The sequence below is a fragment of the Mycteria americana genome, chromosome 5 (genome assembly GCF_035582795.1).
Source record: "Mycteria americana isolate JAX WOST 10 ecotype Jacksonville Zoo and Gardens chromosome 5, USCA_MyAme_1.0, whole genome shotgun sequence".
In the NCBI taxonomy this organism is placed as follows: domain Eukaryota; kingdom Metazoa; phylum Chordata; class Aves; order Ciconiiformes; family Ciconiidae; genus Mycteria; species Mycteria americana.
Genome location: NC_134369.1, coordinates 47,266,603 through 47,284,759, shown reverse-complemented (window position 1 = coordinate 47,284,759; position 18,157 = coordinate 47,266,603). Strand labels below are relative to the sequence as shown.

General features: G+C 39.7%; 2 protein-coding genes across 6 annotated transcripts in view; both read right to left on the bottom strand.

The window, feature by feature from the left end:
* The window catches only part of MIA2 (MIA SH3 domain ER export factor 2), a 45,293-nt gene extending 38,469 nt beyond the window's left edge, over nt 1-6,824 (bottom strand). The window contains exons 1-2 of one of the 5 annotated variants that reach the window (XM_075503195.1): nt 6,746-6,824; nt 4,916-5,049 (exon numbers count right to left, since the gene is read on the bottom strand). Coding sequence is in view for 1 of the 5 variants with exons in the window: in XM_075503200.1 (XP_075359315.1) it covers nt 661-775 (115 nt within the window). In the remaining 4 variants the exon portion in view is untranslated. Of the gene's footprint in view, nt 1-660; nt 776-4,915; nt 5,050-6,745 lie in introns of those variants that run through there. The other 4 variants (XM_075503194.1, XM_075503193.1, XM_075503197.1 and 1 more) reach the window with 4 other exon arrangements.
* A 180-nt stretch (nt 6,825-7,004) lies between these two features.
* Nucleotides 7,005-17,677, bottom strand: PNN (pinin, desmosome associated protein). The gene is made up of 9 exons (XM_075503188.1): nt 17,485-17,677; nt 16,951-17,022; nt 16,007-16,075; nt 14,773-14,845; nt 14,594-14,688; nt 12,559-12,634; nt 10,660-10,815; nt 10,439-10,577; nt 7,005-9,390 (listed from the first exon to the last, which is right to left on the bottom strand). Exons 1-9 carry the CDS (start codon nt 17,595-17,597, stop codon nt 8,102-8,104), a joined length of 2,082 nt encoding a protein of 693 aa, XP_075359303.1. The 5' UTR covers nt 17,598-17,677; the 3' UTR covers nt 7,005-8,101.
* Nucleotides 17,678-18,157: the final 480 nt, after the last annotated feature.

Genomic DNA, 18,157 nt, shown 5'->3' with positions numbered 1-18,157 from the left:
TCCACATTGAAAGTGCAATAATTAAGGCTGCCAAACCAATGGAGACAGCTTAGAAACAGCTTCAACTACATATGATTATGACAGGTTTCACAATGGTAATCAATGGATAATAAATGGGGCATTATTTATCGCTGCCCACTTGTGATTCAGTGACTCTGCCTCCTGCAGAGCTATTTACTCCCCAGGAACTCCATAACTAGTTACTGCTCTTACTTCATGTTAAAGAGGAAAAAATAAGTAAAGAGGATATATTAACAGTGTCTTTTGTGAGAATGATTACAAAAAACCCAAACCAAACAGTTTGCTTACAGTAGAAAAAAATAGAGTTTTGCAGAATGGGCTGTGACTGTACTATAAACAAGATATGTAGTCTTCTTTCTCAGTTTATAGCCTACCTTTTTTTTTTTTTAATTTCTTTTGTACCTGTAAAGAATGAGTTAAAAATACTTTACAGCTGCTTTATACTGCCCGTTTTGAGGAAACCTGAGAAAAACTAGCTATTCAAGAGTATTTTTACTGAACTTTGATCTTTATATACTTACACAACGCAATCCAGCAAGTATTTTTTTCCTCTTTTTGTTTGAAAAGTTTGTAATAGCTGCACATACACCATAGACCCCTTTCAAAAAAAAAACCTAAACACCCCACTTTTTTACTTACTCTCACATTCCCGATCACCACACTTCTTCCATTCTGAAAGTACCTTTACACTCTGCAGACTTGTTAAAAATGAAATTGCTAACAGCAAAATTCTCTGATCCAAGATCCTTGACATTTTAGATTAAATCTAGGAATGCACTGAAACTGCGGAAACTGCATTGATGTGCAGTTAGCAAGAATATTCTACATTATTTTTCTTAGCCTAACAAAATATTGCAAATAAACTTATGATCCTATTTTTCTTCTCTCATCTCCTTAAACAGAAGTACACTATGCTAACCTGCTAACAATCTGCAAAGTCAGGTGTCCTGATTATACACATATGTTTAATAATTAACTATGTTCTGATAGCTAGACTGATGGTTTGAATACAAAGAAACTAGTTCTGGTCACATCAAAATTTAGCCTCTATCAGGTAGGTTCTTTTGTACTGAGTTTGTGGAAGATTGTGTTAGGGGAAGTTCAACAAGAGTTGTATTAGGATTTTTTCTGGATTATGAATGCATTTTTAATATACATCTTCCATCTGATTTTAAGATGGACTATCAGTTTTATGCTTACATTGATTTGCATGATTGCTAATATAGCTACTGACAATTTTCTAGCTTTTTTGTTTAATAAACGATATTTTGTGTGCACTGATATGTTTTAGATTATTTATAGGTGGTCATTGGGAACTCAACAGAAATTTTTTCCACATACTCTTTTGGAGTTTTCTCACACACTAGATGCTAATTACAATCCTTTAGCATGGGGAATACTTACTCAACTCCAAAGTCTTTTAAAGGTGCTTGGCAGTTTTCAGGCTCTTAAGACAACTAGAAAACCCATACGCTATCTCTGCCTCTTGTATCACAGAGCAATATACCAAAGCAAAGCAGATGATATGTCCTGCTTTTTAAGGAATACCCTCTGTTTCTTAGCAACCTATTATCCAATATGGAGTTATAAATAATGTTTTCTGGAATACAGGTTATGCTTGTAATAAGAGTAGTAATTATGCAGGGAGTTGTACACTGGTTATATAGGTATGAAGTTGTGCTAGAAATGAAATCTTGCAGAGAGGTTTGTGTTAGAAGTAACCTTTGCTTCAAAGGCTTCACATTGTTGTCCTGCACTTCCCTCGTGACCTAACACAATATGTTTAATTTACCTACAAGAGGGGCTTCACCTTTCCTTTCCCACTCTCCTGCGTGAGGTAGCCTCTTCTCTCTCCCTTCCTGATGGCGCCCCAAGAATCTGCATTCCTTCCCAACCTGATAGTATTTGCAGTCATATGCCTCCTAGCAGGCCTGCCCCTCCTTCAGTCCTGAGCATGACTCACACAGAATTCGCTCTGCTTTCTCTTTCCATGAACCTAAGCTGTATCCTGCTTGCAGCATAGTTCCCCCTCCCTCCTGCTCCACTACTCAAACCTGCCAGACACCGCGCTTAGCCTGATCTACGGAGCCAGCAAACAGATGATCTACTGGAGGTTGGGAGAGAGGGCACAAAGTGAGCCAGGGTCACGTTAACCAGCAATGTCCCGTAAACAAAATCACAGTAGATGGCACGTCCTCCAGTTGCAGTCTAACACTTTGGCCCCTTCCTTTGCCACATGACCTGGTAGTCAGACAGGCCTATCCTATGACCCAGTACGCCAGCTGCCTCTGCTGTTAGGTAATCCACCGGAGAGCTGTCTTGTGCACCAGGGAAAATACGCTATAGATCAGTGCCCCCCACTTGCTCCTGACTAGCTTTGACACAGCCCCATGCCCAGCATCAACGTTCTCTCTCCTTCACTCCAATGGATCTTGTGTTGCTTAGAGGGTCAGTGATTTGGGACCTCCCCTGGGGTCCTCCAGGTTTATCTGTAGGAGGTGAAAGGGGAAAAATGGAATACCAAGCAGCTAAAACATGGCAAACGCAAAGAAACACAGTGAGCAGAAAAGTAGGACGGGTTTTTGTTTTTTTTTTTTCATTCCCAAATCTCTACAGATTAGGACAGATTGGTGAGAAGGAATATACAAGAAATTTATATTGGGAGGACTCTCTGTATACTAAGTGTTCTACAAAATCAAAAAAAGGACATCATCTTTATCCCACCAAGATTAACAACTGGTCAGAAAAGTCTTTCATAATGTTGCACACGAACCATGGAACATGGGACAAAACCCAATAATGGGCCTAGAAAGGTTAACAGTCCCTTTTTGAGCCTGGTAACATGCAGCTGATTCACCTAAAAATGGAAAAGCCAGGTATTCTGACACCTAAAATTATGTACTTCAGCAAGTTTGTGTGGGAGAACAAACTATCAGACCCACACCTTGAGATCTGCACATTATTACTCTATTTGTCAAATTAGCTCTGAAAATGGCTCTGACTTCAGTTTCATATGGATACCCAAACGAATTCTCAAGTCTTTATATGGAGATAAAATGTTGCAGTTCATCTTAGCTACTCAGTTTAATCTGCAATTTTCAAGTTATTCTGGGCACTGTGCATTGTGTAGCTTAGTCTCAAAAATCATTCTTCTAGGCTTGAAGCTGCTAAAAGGCTGATGAGCACTGCTCTGATCTCTGTTGTGTGTTACTTGTTCCATCATATTTATATCAAATATTATTTTCTTCTGGGTGTAAATCCTATTCTTGCAGCTGTTATACAATCATAACTTCTAATCACCTTTGAACTAAAGTCAAAGATAAAGATTCACGGAGTTTATCATAGCTGGCTTCCAAAGGACAAAGTTGAAAGCTTTATAGCAGATAAAGTGAGACTTCAGTTAATTTCTGTTCTGCAGAACCGAAGCAAGAAATGTGAGTACTATTACACATGCAAAGACAAACAATGCTAATGAAAAAGTAAGATCTATTTCCAACAGCTTTTGTTAGGATGAAACTATTAACTTTTTATTTGCAATGACATCTTAGTAACTTTAACTCCCGAGCTAGAAATGCAGAGATCCCTTATGATATATTAAAATTCACAGAAGGATCAACTCAGAATTAATGGTGTAGTTTAAATAAAGCTAGTAGTATGGCACACTGGATGGCTCTTTTAAGACATGGCTTTGTGTAAGTAAAAGAGATGTTGCATTTCCTAGACTATTCAGTATCTGCATTAACAATAAAGATCCCAAAGCAAATCATAAGTTGGTAAAAGTTCTCCTAAGTACATTAAAGTCAACATCTATTTTATAACAACAACAGTATATACAGCTTTGGTTATATTCTTACGATAGCACCAAAAGGATCCATACAGAATGTAGGGTTTCACTGTGTAGAATATTGCACTCATACATGGGAGAATATAGTCCATGGCAAAAGCACTTTAAAAATATAGTTCTCTTGACTTAGGAAGTTTGGATGAAAATACAGATCAACTTTTACATTGAATCAAATGCCATACCAAAGAGATTTAGTTCTTTTTTAAACAAGTATCTTTTAAAAATTGTTAAGTCAAAGGAAGAAAAGGAACACTAATTCACTCTTCCAGTTGGACAAATCTTAACAGGTAGCAGTCATTCATCATCCAGAATTAAACCAACTTTTTCAGCCAGGATAACAAATAGCAAGAAAAAGCCATTATTGCTTCCTTATTACAAAAACGGTTACAAGCATGACAAGTAACAGTGCATTTCCAGAAAATCATGGAACTTGTGACTTATGTTACTTTGAATCTTGATAATACGTTTCCAAACTTTGAATGCCTCCCATTTTGCCATATAATAGAGCACTGTCACCTAATAACAACTGCCTGAAGAAGGTTTGTGGTAAAACAGGTTTGCTATAAAACTGAAGGGTAAAAAAAAAAAGTCTGAAAGAGCAAAATTATATCCTCCAAAACACAGATCTCTGTATATTACTCATACACCACTGCCGCAGCATTTGACCCCATCATAAATATGTGTAGTCTCAGAGAAATACCTCTTTCAGCAGGGAAACTCATTTTAAAGATCTGGGACATACATAAAATGAATAGGTTTGTCCTGTTGTACCACAGTCATTGCTACAAAATCAGCAGCTGAATCTGAATCTCAAAATTATAACTGAGACCTAACCACAAGACCATTACTTTCCTGATAAACAAAAGATGCTCTAGAAATCTATTTGCAAATTTACTGGTTTTAGAAATTAATTTTGCTGGAGGGGGGTGTTTAGTTCACTAATACCTACTTTCTGAGGAAAAGTGTGTTCCTTTGAATACATACAATAAAGCTGTTCTAAGCACAAAGACACCACCTTAAGTAAAGGAGCAGGAATTTGAAGAGCTGTACCTTTTATGCAAAGTCATGTTTCAGCTTATAATTAATGAACAATCTGCGTAAAATCTACTCTGACAAGGACTCCGAGGGGAGCATCATGGAAAAAACACATTCTTGGAGCCTTCCAGTTTATCTGTGCATCAGGACTGAAGAAAAAGACAAGTAAATGGTATAGAGTCAGTGCATAGTATAAAAGCTCTAAAAAAACAAACAAAAAAAGAAAAACAAAAAAACCCCAACCCAACCGCCTTCTAAAGTTATACTTAAAGCTAGAAAGCACCATCTGATGGAAGCACGCCACAAGACAGGCACAGAGCATATGTGTTGCCCACTCACGTAAAGCATCTCTACTTCATTCTTAGTTTTTCTCCTTTTCTAGCGTTCCTTTTTCCACATTACTTGAGTGAAAAGAGAACAAGGTATTTTTCCTTTGATCTCTACTCACCACTATGGGGAAGGGAAATCAGAAAATGTTTTAATCATTTCCTACCCCTATGCTATCTGCACTTAATTCTCAGAAACCCCAAACTGTTGCATCAAATTCAGTCTTGAAATTGTCAGCTATTTGAAACAGTAGACTGGGAACAGAGGAAGGAAATCGCACCCATGGTCTCAGCCCTATCCACAGCTCTGAAATTGTTTCAGGGTAAGAGAATGGGACCTTGGGGGCAAATGTAACAATTACTAAAAATACTACTGCTTTATAAAGACACAGGTCTTTATGTAATATTGTGCTAATGGTATACTACTAATACTATTTCTGTAGTGGAATATTGGTTGGAATATTTAGCTTTTAGAAAACTTCATTCTTACAAAGTTATCACACACTGATCATGTTGCATTGAACTGCTTAGATTTAGCAAGGCTAACTATTAATTAATGGCACAGTTTAACCATGGCAGTAAGTTTTGTCTAACAAACATTAAACTATCAAATACATCACCAGCTTTGTACTCAGCAACAAAACTCCTGTATTTTCATCATGTCAAAAACACATTGCTGCCTGTAATATAACCTGAAACAATACAATCAATCCAATCTCTAGTTCAGTTACTGGGACCCACCACATTGTTTTTATAAACCCCGTTAATATGCTCCCCTGAAACAGTGGCTTCTGACTAGGAACCTACCTATCTAGCTTTGCATAATGACTACAGTATCAGCCATTAAAACCTGTACAGTAAATACACTACCGCAGTGAATCACTCAGGCTCAAAAATAAGAGATCTTAAAAGTACTCAACGGTAGGAAAAAATATATAATTAATCAACAAAATTAAAATGGCTTCCAAAGGCAATTTGAAATGTGACGTTAGTTGAAACATGCAAGCCAGTAACATTTACTCAGCTACTCAGTATAAAAGTTTGTTCCTTGTGGTCAACTGCTGTGTTTAACATCTTCAATAAGGCATTTCAACATTTGCTTGTCCTTAAAAAAGAAGGCACATTAAACCACCACATTGCTCTGAAGGGAAGGAAGTATGGTTGGAGACTACTGACAAGAACTAAAAATGATTCTCAGTTGTAGAGAAGCAGAGGCAGATTAAGATATTGAAGTAGCAAATTGACTGAAGAATCAGAATATTGAATTTGTTGAGAAGGGGGAAGCCTGAGGAGCTTTCCCACTCTGTCTGTTTGTGCTGAAAGAACACTCCATCCCTTTTTAGACATGTTTCTTTAAGCCAGGAAGCTCAGCACTTCAGAACACAGAAGTCTGCCACTACTCTGAGTTCAGATTAAAAAAAAAATTGACACCCTCCCAAACTAGAACTTTACAAAAGTCGTCTCTATGTTCCAGAAAAATGGCATATATATAGCATTTCGTACACTAAAATAAGCTTACATGTCATTTCCATTCTGAAATCTTTCTAGGATTTCCTTGTCTGCGATTTGGCATATGAGAATTCTCTTCCTGCCAAGACAACATGGATTATAGCAGTGTTTCATATTCAGTTAACAGGCATTAATTAAAGCCTATAAGAACAATTTTGGATACAGAGCTTCTAAGGTACAGTCACCTGCAATTATGATTCATGCTTTAAATGTAGAAAGACTAAGGTAATACACCTGTGTTATAGAAAACATCATAGGCATCGAGAGAGTAGTCTACAAAGCCACATTTATTTGCACATGTACAGAACAGAGCGACAGATGTTATTGTTTTCCATACAAAATTATATAAAAACAGTATTCACCTTCATAGATAACACCATACCACTTTTAAGTTGTATTAAATACATTCAGAAAGCATTCTTGCACGCACACAACATTAGTATTAGGTAGTCCCAGGTAACTCCAACACTGCAATGTAATTATTCCTAGTGGTATGAAGGGATCAAAGATTAGTCTGCAACTAAAATAAAAAGAATCCTGGTTGAGAAGCAAGCTGGTCTTTCTTCCACTGGCCATCAAAGCAAGGAACATCATTAAACAGATTAACTGTGTCCAGAACATAGATGTAAATACTACCAAAGCACCTGCAGAAGGCAGATAAGAGTGGTATTCCAGACTGACTTGAGCTATCTTGGCCAGTGTTAACATTCCCATTTAATCACTGCTTGCCTATGGATAGGAAAAAGTTTTATAAAACTGGAAGATAGAATTGAGTAAGAGCTTGTGATTACAGAACAAAACAAAAGGTATAGATCCAAATCAATTACTTTCCCTTCCTACCCAGCACTGGAGAGATTACTCCCTTTACTGGGTCTTAAGACTCCCATTCTTGCAATGAATAGAGAGGAAAAGCAAAATTTTGTTTCCTGCAACATTGCCTCCCTACATATGATCTAAAAGGGGAATTTGTCAACAGGACATCCCAAACAATTTATTTAAAACGCACATTTATTTCTACAAAAAAAAAAGTGTATGATACAGAAGAAGTGATCACCCCTACTTAAAGGTTTACCTATTAAAATATACAGAGGATCTGAATGAGTACAGGATATTTAAAAAAAGATGCAAAGGAGTGTTAATCTTTTATTTTTACATTTTCAGGAACTTCACATAATTTTGGTAAGTAACCTTTTACAAAATTATGTAAAAAGTACAAGAATGCCTGGTAAACAGTCTGCATTTTTCCAAAAGATTTTTTACAGCATGCAATTCTTAAGGCAGCCTTCTCCTCCTCCTTACAAGGAATCCTTTCACTCAAATAATCTTCCGCTGCAAAGATTAGGCTAAGGAAGCTTGGTCTCTTCTGTTAACGCCTTTTGTCTTTCCTGTCTGATTTACGGTCTCTTTCACTCCGTGAAGTTCTCTTGCCTGACCGACTACTTTCTGATATAGACCTCTTTCTGTCAGATCTTGAACTTTTATCCTTTGAGCTTTTGGTATCTCTACTCCCACCTTTTGAGGACTTGTGACTTCTATCTACTCCTGAAGCATCCCTTCGCTTCCTGTCCGTGCTCCTTCTGCGTTTTCTATCTCTGTTATGCCCTCTTCCTCGGCTTCGACTTCTACTTTCACTACTGCTAGAGCTACTGCTGCTACTGTCCCTGCTAGTACTTCCACTTGTAGTGCTGCTGCTGGTGGAACTACTCCGACTGCTACTGCTGCCAGTGCTGGAACTACTTCCACTACTAGTACTGCTTGAAGTACTACTGCTACTACTGCTGCTGCTACTACGGCTATGACTCTTACCAGTTTTGTTCCCTGCCCTACCCCTGCTTCTACTCCTAGTCTTACTCTTAATTTCTACACTCGGTATCTGACTCTGCTCTGTCTGTGCCTCAACCACCTTTACAGACACCACAGCATTTTCATCCTTGTCTGTCTGGGGCTCTGTATCCTGAGTGGACTGAGACAACTGAGGTGACTGTGGCAGTGGCACAGACTGTGGCTGAGATAGAGCCTCAGCCACAGGTTCTGGCTGAGCTTCAGGTGCCTTCTCCTGTTTTTCTTCAGGTTCAGCTTCAATTTCTGGTTTGATACCTTTCTCCTTCTCGGGAGAAGGAACATTACACACTTTTTCTGGCTGAGCATCACACTCTGTTTCTGGTTCCACTTCTTTGCCGTTTTCATTTTCTACAGGTTCTACACTATCTGCCTCATTCATTTCAGCCACATCCTGCTCATTATCCACTGGCTGAATGTTTTCACTTTCCTCTTTTACAGCTGTGACCTCTTCATGCTGACCATCCTGCTGCTTGTCATTCTCCCTCACCTCGGTAGTCTCTTCTACTTTAATCTCCATTTCCTGTTTCTGTTCATCCTCTTCCTGTTCTTTCTCTGCATCACTATGCCCTGAACCTATTTTTCCCTTTTCCTCCCCTACCTCCTCCATTTCTACATCATTGTGCTGATTACCTGTCTCCAACTCTTCCACCTGCTGAGCCACCTTACCCTCTTCCTGCTCCTTGTTCTGTTCTTCCTTCTTTTCTTCATTCTGCACCTCCTGCTGTTCTTTTTCCTTCACAGATTGTCTTCTGGGCCTGGCCTCCATTTTGTTAATCTGCTCTGCAAATTCATTTCGCCTGCTTTCAAAGAGTGCTAGGGAATAAATGCATAAATAATAGTTTCAGATAATCTACAGACACTGAAGTCTATTTTCCCCTTAACTATGAGCCACTAAGTTATCAAATTGTTTTAACTTATAAGTACTGTGTCCTTATTCATTCGGAAGTAGCAAGCCATTCATGCATAATGAAAGAGACTGCTAGTTACCTTAAGAAAACAAAGCAAAGGGGATAGTCAGCTCAGCTGAATATCAGAACAGTAAAGCCCTAAATCTAAGCTAACAAAAAGAGTTTTTGACTTCATTAAAATCAATCCAACCAACAGTATATCAAAACAATACCTTAATTTCCTGGTATTTATATATTAACAAGGTTATACTTCCTAAGGTAAACAAAAGACAGTAAGAATCAGCAAAAAGCTGGTTAGGTAATAAGAAAGCTTAAATAATGTAAGCTATTCAAACAGGTGAGCTAGCTTCTCTTATCCCCCAACCCCACACAATGAAGAAAAGAAAAGCTCCTTAAGAAAAAAAAAACCAATACATTCTCAGTTTAATAAAATGGAACAGTAGGACTACCATCAACTGCAGTTTTTAAAATTGTTTTCCAAAAGAAAAATCTAGTCATCCTGTGAAACAGAAATGAATATACGTTAAGGTTAAAAAAAAAAAAACATCATAAAGTTCTAGTGCTATGCTTAAGAAAACACTTTTCAAATCCTTTGCAAAAACCTGCATTTCCTCAGGTCTTCAATCCATAGAATCTGCCTTTTCAAAAACTAACTTGCTGCACTGGCATACATCTGGGTACTAAAGCTAATATAAAGGACTATGTTTTAAACACATACCTCTGAGATTACGCATACACCTCTTTTGACTTCTTGTAAGAGAATCAAAGCACATCCAACATAAAAATAAGTCACTGAAAGAGTAATGTTCGCTTATGATGAACACCCATGCAAGAACATAGAGTTTGTCCTAACCATGAAATTTATGTATTTAAGCAGAGAGACTTAAAAGAAAGTTGTACAGCAAACAAAGGGAGGCAAGAACAAGGGCCTTTGTATCACAAAGACCACTTACCATTCATCTTTTTCTGTGACTCTTCCATCAACTTCTGTGTAGCAGGACACATTCTGCCAGGTATGTAGAATAAGTGGGGTTTTGTCTTCGTTCTTATGTATTTAATGATTTTAGCGTTATGTTCATTCCATTCTTCTTGCTGAGAAATGAAAGAAAATAACCCTAAGATACACAAGGACAGTTTAAACAAGAGAAAGATCAAGAGCAAAACTAAAACTCACCAACTGAGCAAGCTCAACCTTTTGCTCCAGTAACCGCAGCTCTGTCTGTTTAGCACGTCTTTCTTCAAACAGTTCTCGCCTTTCATTTTCAACTTGCTTTCTTTCTTCCTCTGCCTGCACTTCAAGTTTTTGTTCTATTTCTTGTCGTCTCTTTTGCTAAGATAAATAAAGAAGTATCTTAAGTATTTTTTCTAAATCAAGAAAGTGTTCTCGTTTGGTCCAATTAAAATTTTGAATTATTTACATCATTAAAGGCATTCCTAAAGACACATTAAGAAATATCTCCTAAGTTACAGGAAGAAAAGAGTGTCATTGCTTGTGGGGACCTAATTTTTTGTGGGTTAACTATAAAGTTATGGGCCCCTGTGGACTTCTGTCTGCTTTTCTATCCTTCAATTTGGATTTGAATTTTCAATACAAGCTTCAACGTGTTTTTTTCCCCAATGGCAGGAAAAAAGAAATAGATTTCAGGTATTCCACTTGGAGGGGGGAAAAAAGTCAACTCCCCCAGAAACAAATGAAGGACTGCAAACTGGTGTTTGTGACCAAAAAACCAAATTACATTGCGAATACTTCCAGTATATTCATTGCTAATGAGATATATGACTATAATCCAGGAATGCCCTGTTTGTATGTCCTAGACAGCCATATGCTCAGATTGTACAATATTTGTCTAATAAAAAAATACAATTTAGTGCCTGGACAACAAAATAGCTGTGTCATAAAGCTCCTCAGGCCTCTACTTTGATTTATAGTAACTTTTTATGTATGAAGAGAACAACGCCTATACAAATTCTCAGAAACTTGTTGCAAAGAGCAGTAACTCCTCAAAGTCTCTTTATGCAAACACATGCTACTATAAATTAGACAAGGACTCCATGTTTCTAGACCATCCTAATCAATAGTTTCTTGTCTTAAAGGCAAGCAGGCAACAGAGAACTTCAGTCCTTTCTCATGTGCTACATGGCAAGTTAGATAAAACAGCAAGATATCCAACTACTGAATCTGATAGTAATCAATACCAGCACTGCAAGCTAGTTATGCTAACACTACACAGAAAAGGTTTTAAGTTTAAAGACTTTGTATCTGCTTCCACCGGACTGCTGAAAGTAGAACTTTCAAACACTGTTTTTAATCTAAAAGTTATTAATATTAACTGAATAATGCATTTAGGGCAACAGTAAACAAATACCATACCCTCCACAATTTAAAAGGGAATACTAGGAATAAAGTTACCACCATCCTATATACAAGTTTTTTGAAGCTACCACTAAGCTATACAAAGCCTTTGCTTCAGTACAATCACATATCCATTTATTAAAAACAGGAATTCTTGTTATCTGTACTGGGGGAATCTGGTATCTGGCAGGAGGAAGCCATTTGTAGTCAAACAGATAGCATAATACAACCATAAACTTCTGTATACTTGGTTATAATTTAAACATCTGGAACACATCAGGGTGGGCACTGTTTCAGCAATACTGAACCACCATTATTTACAGAAGTAGCCTATGACCTATTAAATAGTTACCTGATTAAATTCCATTCACTTTGAAATGATCCCCAAATAATGTAAACAAGAAAAAAAGATAAACTATTTTGTGTTTGACATGTTTTAAAAGTGTACAGCAATTAAAAAAACCAGTCAACAAAATACTGCCTTTTCACTTCTGCCATGGTCAGAAATAGCGTTGTAAAGTCATGAAATTGTTAAGAGTCCCTTTCCTGCCTCCCACCCCAATTCCACTAAACTAAACCAAACAAAAACCTGCATGCACTCTTACCAACTTGTTGCACCGGCAACCTACACAGTGGGGAATTTTCATTCCTATTTGAAGCAGCTTAACCACACCAATTGTACTGTATTATTTACAATCTGATAGAACTAAAAATAAGTACCCTCTCAGTAGCAACGGTGGACTCCTGCTTAAATTTTTGAAGAGTGCCCATCAACAGGCCAAATATACGTCGATTCCTGAATAAAAAGAAAAAGAAGTTTGAGATTCAGTTCAAGTACTAAGATTTTTATTTGCCTAAACAATCAGAGAAACTTTCCACCTCAGCGACGTTTATTTTTAAAGGCTCAGTATTACTCAAGGCCATTAGCAAGAAAACACATATTGACTGTGCCAACAGCCAAGGATATAACTTACAGTGACATATCATATTTTGCTTAAGAGTAAGACACAGCTCTTATCCAAAACACAGCACAGTTAGCACTGGAAAAATTGGAAGCCTGCACATTTTACATCTGGAGATAATGACACTAAGGAAATATTAAAAAAATCCAGAAAGAGAGTACTGAAGAAAAGATTGAGTAAATACAGTGTGAGCCATCAGTAAGGCAGTGAACTGGAAGGCCATTGAGCTTTCTGAAAAACATACCCTCCTCCGCCCTGCTCAGAGGATTAAGGAGAAATGGAGCCACAGGGGAGTGAAAGCTTATCTGTCACAGTTTGCCTAACAATATCTTCTACAATGAGACATTGCACTGTGGGATGAAACCAGAATTGCTCTCATCCAGTTAAGTGTTGTTTTGAGAAAACTTTTAAGTGAAATTCTTCAAGGAATTCCCTTCTTCTGAACAGGAACTAATTTCTTGAATTTCACCTTTTCTTTCTTTCCATTTAATACCAAATTAAGCCTTTACAGCAAGAGGCAGACTCTCTTATTTGCCTTGAACTTTTACCCAATTAAGAGAGAAAGGAAATGCTACTCTCTTCTCTCAGTACCACTCTACTACAGTGGCACAAACCTGACATGGAAAGGTAAAGGTACTTGTATATTAAACAGTAGAAATAAGAACAAATAAAGAATTGAGAGCTAGAGATTACTCAAAGTGTATTTGTATATGAATGACATCCCAGAAGACACTGAGAAAAATCAAGTGTTCAATGGATGCTGTCCTCTTAAAGAGCCTCTTTCCACCATAAGTCACACAGAGATCAATACTGGTTTTCTCATCTCCCCAGAATACTGAAGTGCAAAAGAGTAAAACTACAATTCTGAGGAAACAAACTTTTAGTGCCTGAAGCTCTAGGAAGTCCACTAAGAATTTTGAAAGTCTTCCTGTGAGGAAAGCAGTTGGAAACCAGTGATGGAAGCAACAGCAGTCTGTTAGTGGTGTTGTAACTGTAAAAGAAGCAAGCCAAGTGCCTTTTCTGTGCTAACTGATCTGTGGTCCTTATCAGAGATGCTCTCTATAGTTCCTTATTCCAGCTCTCATTCTTCTATTTATTTGAGGTATGGGTTATTATTACAGCAGGTCAGCTGCAGACTGAAGTGGATGGAGTCCAAGAGGTTGGACACAGTTGCAAATTTGCTTTTCCAACACCTCTTCCCAATAGAAATGCATTTCAGCAAGAATTTTTATGAGCTACCCTGACACAAATAAAATATAGGAAAAAGGAGATATACACAGGAGGAATCTAAAAAGAAGCAGGCAAAAGGAAGGTCAGACTGTACACACAATAATGAGTCTGAAAGTAATAAGAGAAAATAAACACATGATGGAACTACCCTGTTAAAAAAAAAGGGGGGGGGGAAACCCACACCCAAAAGCCTTCAACCAACAAAATAAATGATGTACCAAGACAGTTCTAGCACTCCAAAATGTTAAGTAACCAATGAAGCTATATATGTTTCTGTCTTACTCGGAGAGAATCAGTTACAATAGCACTAGCAAACCTATTCCTGTAGGTGGCCTGAGAAGTAGAATCCCTGTCAGTTATGTGAAGTGAACTATGTGTTGTTACTGCTGTGAAGTATTCTGAGAGAATATTTTTTAAAATCAATTTTATACCATTATGGTACCTCTTCAACATCATCTTTGATACATAATAGCATCTGTACAATACTTTTAAAATCTAAAGCTACTTCCTATGCTAGCACTCAGAAGTACCACATTAGTGCTTAAAGAGAGATTTCTGCATACCTTTGTTTTCCTTTCTCATCCATATTTTGATCTTGTATAAGGTCTCGACGTGTTCGCTCTTTGGAGGTAGCAACAACAGAAGATGGCAACGCTGGCTACAACAAAGAAAAACAAACTACTTTGTTCGTGTTCCAGACAAGTAAGTTTCTTCCTGCACAGCTCCATTTATCATGTATTACCTTTTTAATATCATCATCCTCTGCGTCGCTTTCCTGGCGTGATTCCCTTCTTGTCCGACGTTCTCCACCCAGCCTGAGGAAGAAAAAGCATTAGTGGTCACTAAAAAGCACACATTTAGGACAGCATCTGTTCTAACATGAGAAAAATACAAGTTAGCATATCTAGTCAGAAGAACCAACACTTCCAGTAAAAATCTCCCCACTGTTCCAGTGACCAGTAAGTAGCATTTTACAGACAGAATCTACTGTTGGTAAAAATCAGTGAGAGAAAACAGTGTAAGTTTTAATACAATTTGCACAGTAAAGTATAACAGAAGAGCCCACATTACTACCATATTTGACTTTTTAGAATACCTTTGGAATTTATTTCTTGTTTTTAATGTTTGCACTTTTCTTTTTCCAGAATCTCTGAAATGGCTACTGGTATAAGGGGATCGTGAGACAGATTTAAATGCATCAAGACATAAAGGTTGGTATGATTTTTCAAATGGAAATGCTATTTAAGTTACCTAGCCAAATATCTAGAAAACAGGTGAGGAGGGGCAGAGGACTTAGGACCTGAGAATTTGGATGAACTGAGGCTTTAACAAAGAACAACTAGGTAGTGTGTTAAATAAAAGTTATTTTTAGCTTTCACTCTCAGCTTTGTGGAACAGCCCTTTACTACTGGTAAAGCCGTTTCACAGTATTCATTTTGTATTAACTCAAAAAATTCAAAAGCAAGCCTTGCTTTAGTCAAGAACTACCATTGCACGTAAGTGCCCGTAGAATGAAGCTCAATATAATCAGTCACATCTGATGGATCTGCACCCAGATGTGAAAGCTCAAAATCTGAGTCTATTATCACACTATACACATTCAATTTATTGAATGGGTGATCTTGGTCATAATTAAATTTGTGTCTACTGAAAACAAATCTGGGCTACTAAGCATAATATAATATAGCAGACTGTACACCAAGTAAAACAGAAAATTCCAAGAATCTTTGTATTGTTATCCCTTCATATTATTGCTCTAATCTTTATATTGCTATAAGGTATGAAAAAAAAAAATTTCACCACAGTCAATTGTTATCATCTAAATACATTTCCAACAAGTCTTGAATATGTAATCTCTGAAGATGACAGTGGAAGTTCTCAGTTATTAACAGTTATTGAATCGAAGTATTTTAACTTTACTGTTATAAATTCTCATTCTGATAAAGCAAGTTCTCTGCGTCAGTTTTTGCACTCACCTACTGGCTGCCCCTTCAAGATCCCTCTGTTTGGCTGGGGGTCCTCCTCCACTATCCGAGAATCCACGCCTAAAAAGAAAACACTTGTGATCTCAGAACAAATTAGGCTAATCCCAGGTCCACCTTAAGCCTGCACAATCAAACTGTATTTTGACTTTGTGGTCATAATGTAACAATACATTTTACTCAGCTCTATCATCATTTACTGTTACTACTGCAATGAAGCGTTGAAACATACTGCTTGTGGACCAACTAATTTTAACTTGAATTTCTGCTGTTGTTTAATTGAGTAGCTACACTAAAACAAGAAGCCCCACTATGTTCAAGTGTTCATATTTGCAACAATTTTCAAGATGTATTGAGCCTTAAACCAGCAGTTTAATATTGAAATTCAACAAAAAATCCACTACATACTCCATTAAAAAAGAACTACTGAACAAAAATTGGCCTTTTCATCCTACTTGGGGGGGTGGGGGTGGGGGAGGGAAACCCACAACAAAACTCTAGTGGTTTTACCTACATGTGTTTTAAAATTCCTGTCGCCTTCAACTCTTTCTATTCTTCCTGGAACAGCTACCAGTTTCTTAATTACTGAGAGACTGATTTTGAAAGATTTCAAAGAGACAAGGTCCCAGATACCACATAACACCTCCCTTAACTTTGATGTTTCCCCTTATTTTTCAGGCTAACAGCTAAAAGGGCTAGTGAAAACGACCAGTTTAAACTTATTATAACTCAGAATGAGAAAGCACTTTAAATGTCAGGCGGTGATATAAAATCCCAAATGCCCTGTAGGCCAGCTTTGGTGCCTGCTTACTGAAACAGCAGTACAATGAGCAACGGGATCAGACGAGAAATATAAAACACCCCAGTGTAAGGACAGCAAACCAATGCCAGGATAACGAGTGGAAGAAACCCCACTGCCCGTTTCTGCAGCTCCTTACCTTAGCAATAAGCTCCCACGCCCTCTACCTCCACCAGGGCCTGTGATGGCTAACAGTCTGTTTTGAGGGGGCCTGCAAGAGACAGCGGGCGCTGTTAACGGTACTTGCCCCGGCCCTCCCAAGCCGCCGCAGGGAGGCTCCCCGGGGCGCTGCAGCTCGCCCAGTCAGAGATGCCCGCGGCCACAGCCATTTCCTCACGCACCCCACGGTTGTGTCCCCCTCCACCCCCGCCGCCACGGGCAGACACCACCAGCAAACCAGCGGGAGCGGGGCCCCACCACCCTCCCCCCCTCCCGCGCTGCGCCAGAGGAGCGGGGATGGCCCGGAGAAGGGCGCGGGGGCGGCCTGTGGGGGCGGCAGGCTGCGGGCAGCTCCTCACCGGCCACCCCTCGCGTCCCTCACGCACCCCCCCGGGACAACAGCGCGGCACACACCCGTCCCCTCTCCCCGCCCCCCCCCCCGGCCTGGCCGCTCCTCACGCATCCACCTTCCCGCCGCCGGGCCGTTCCTCCCACTGGCGGCCCCCCGCCTCACCTCACGTCATTGGGGTCCCGTCCCGTGAGCTTGCGGATGTTCTCGTCCACGTGCTTGAGGCTCTCCTTGGCTTTCTCCAGCTGCTCCTGCAGCGCACGCACCGCCACCGCCATCCCGCCCGCAGCGCGGCCTAGCCGGGGCCCAGCGCAAGGCACCGCTGGGTAACGGGGGGGGGGAGGGGAGAGGCCCCGCCCACGCGCGGCCCGCCTGGCAGCCCACCACTCCGGCAGCCGCGGGCCGGGCCCGCGCAGCCAATAGCCCCTCGGCGGTCCCCTCCGGCCGCCAATAATCGGGCACGAAAGGAAAGGGCACGCCCCGCGGGAAAGGCTCCCTGAAGGCGCCCACCAATCACAGAGTCCAGAGGCAGAGTGGCATCCCGACCGACCAACTGCTGGAAGCCTCTGCCTGCCAGCTCTACGAATCACCAAAGGGACCGCCGGAGTGACACCGCTCAGAGCTAACGGGAACTCATGCGTCAATTTCCCGCAGCCCAATCAGAAAGCCACTTCGAGGACGTTTATCCCCACCCTCCTAGGACGCATCCTACTTTCCCACTCTCTATGGGGCCGACAAGCCAGCACGCAGGCGGCTCGGGCGGGGACCAATCACCGCTCCGCTACAGAGGCCGCCGCGCCAGGCGAGCCAATAGGCGGGGACGTTACTGAGGGCTGGC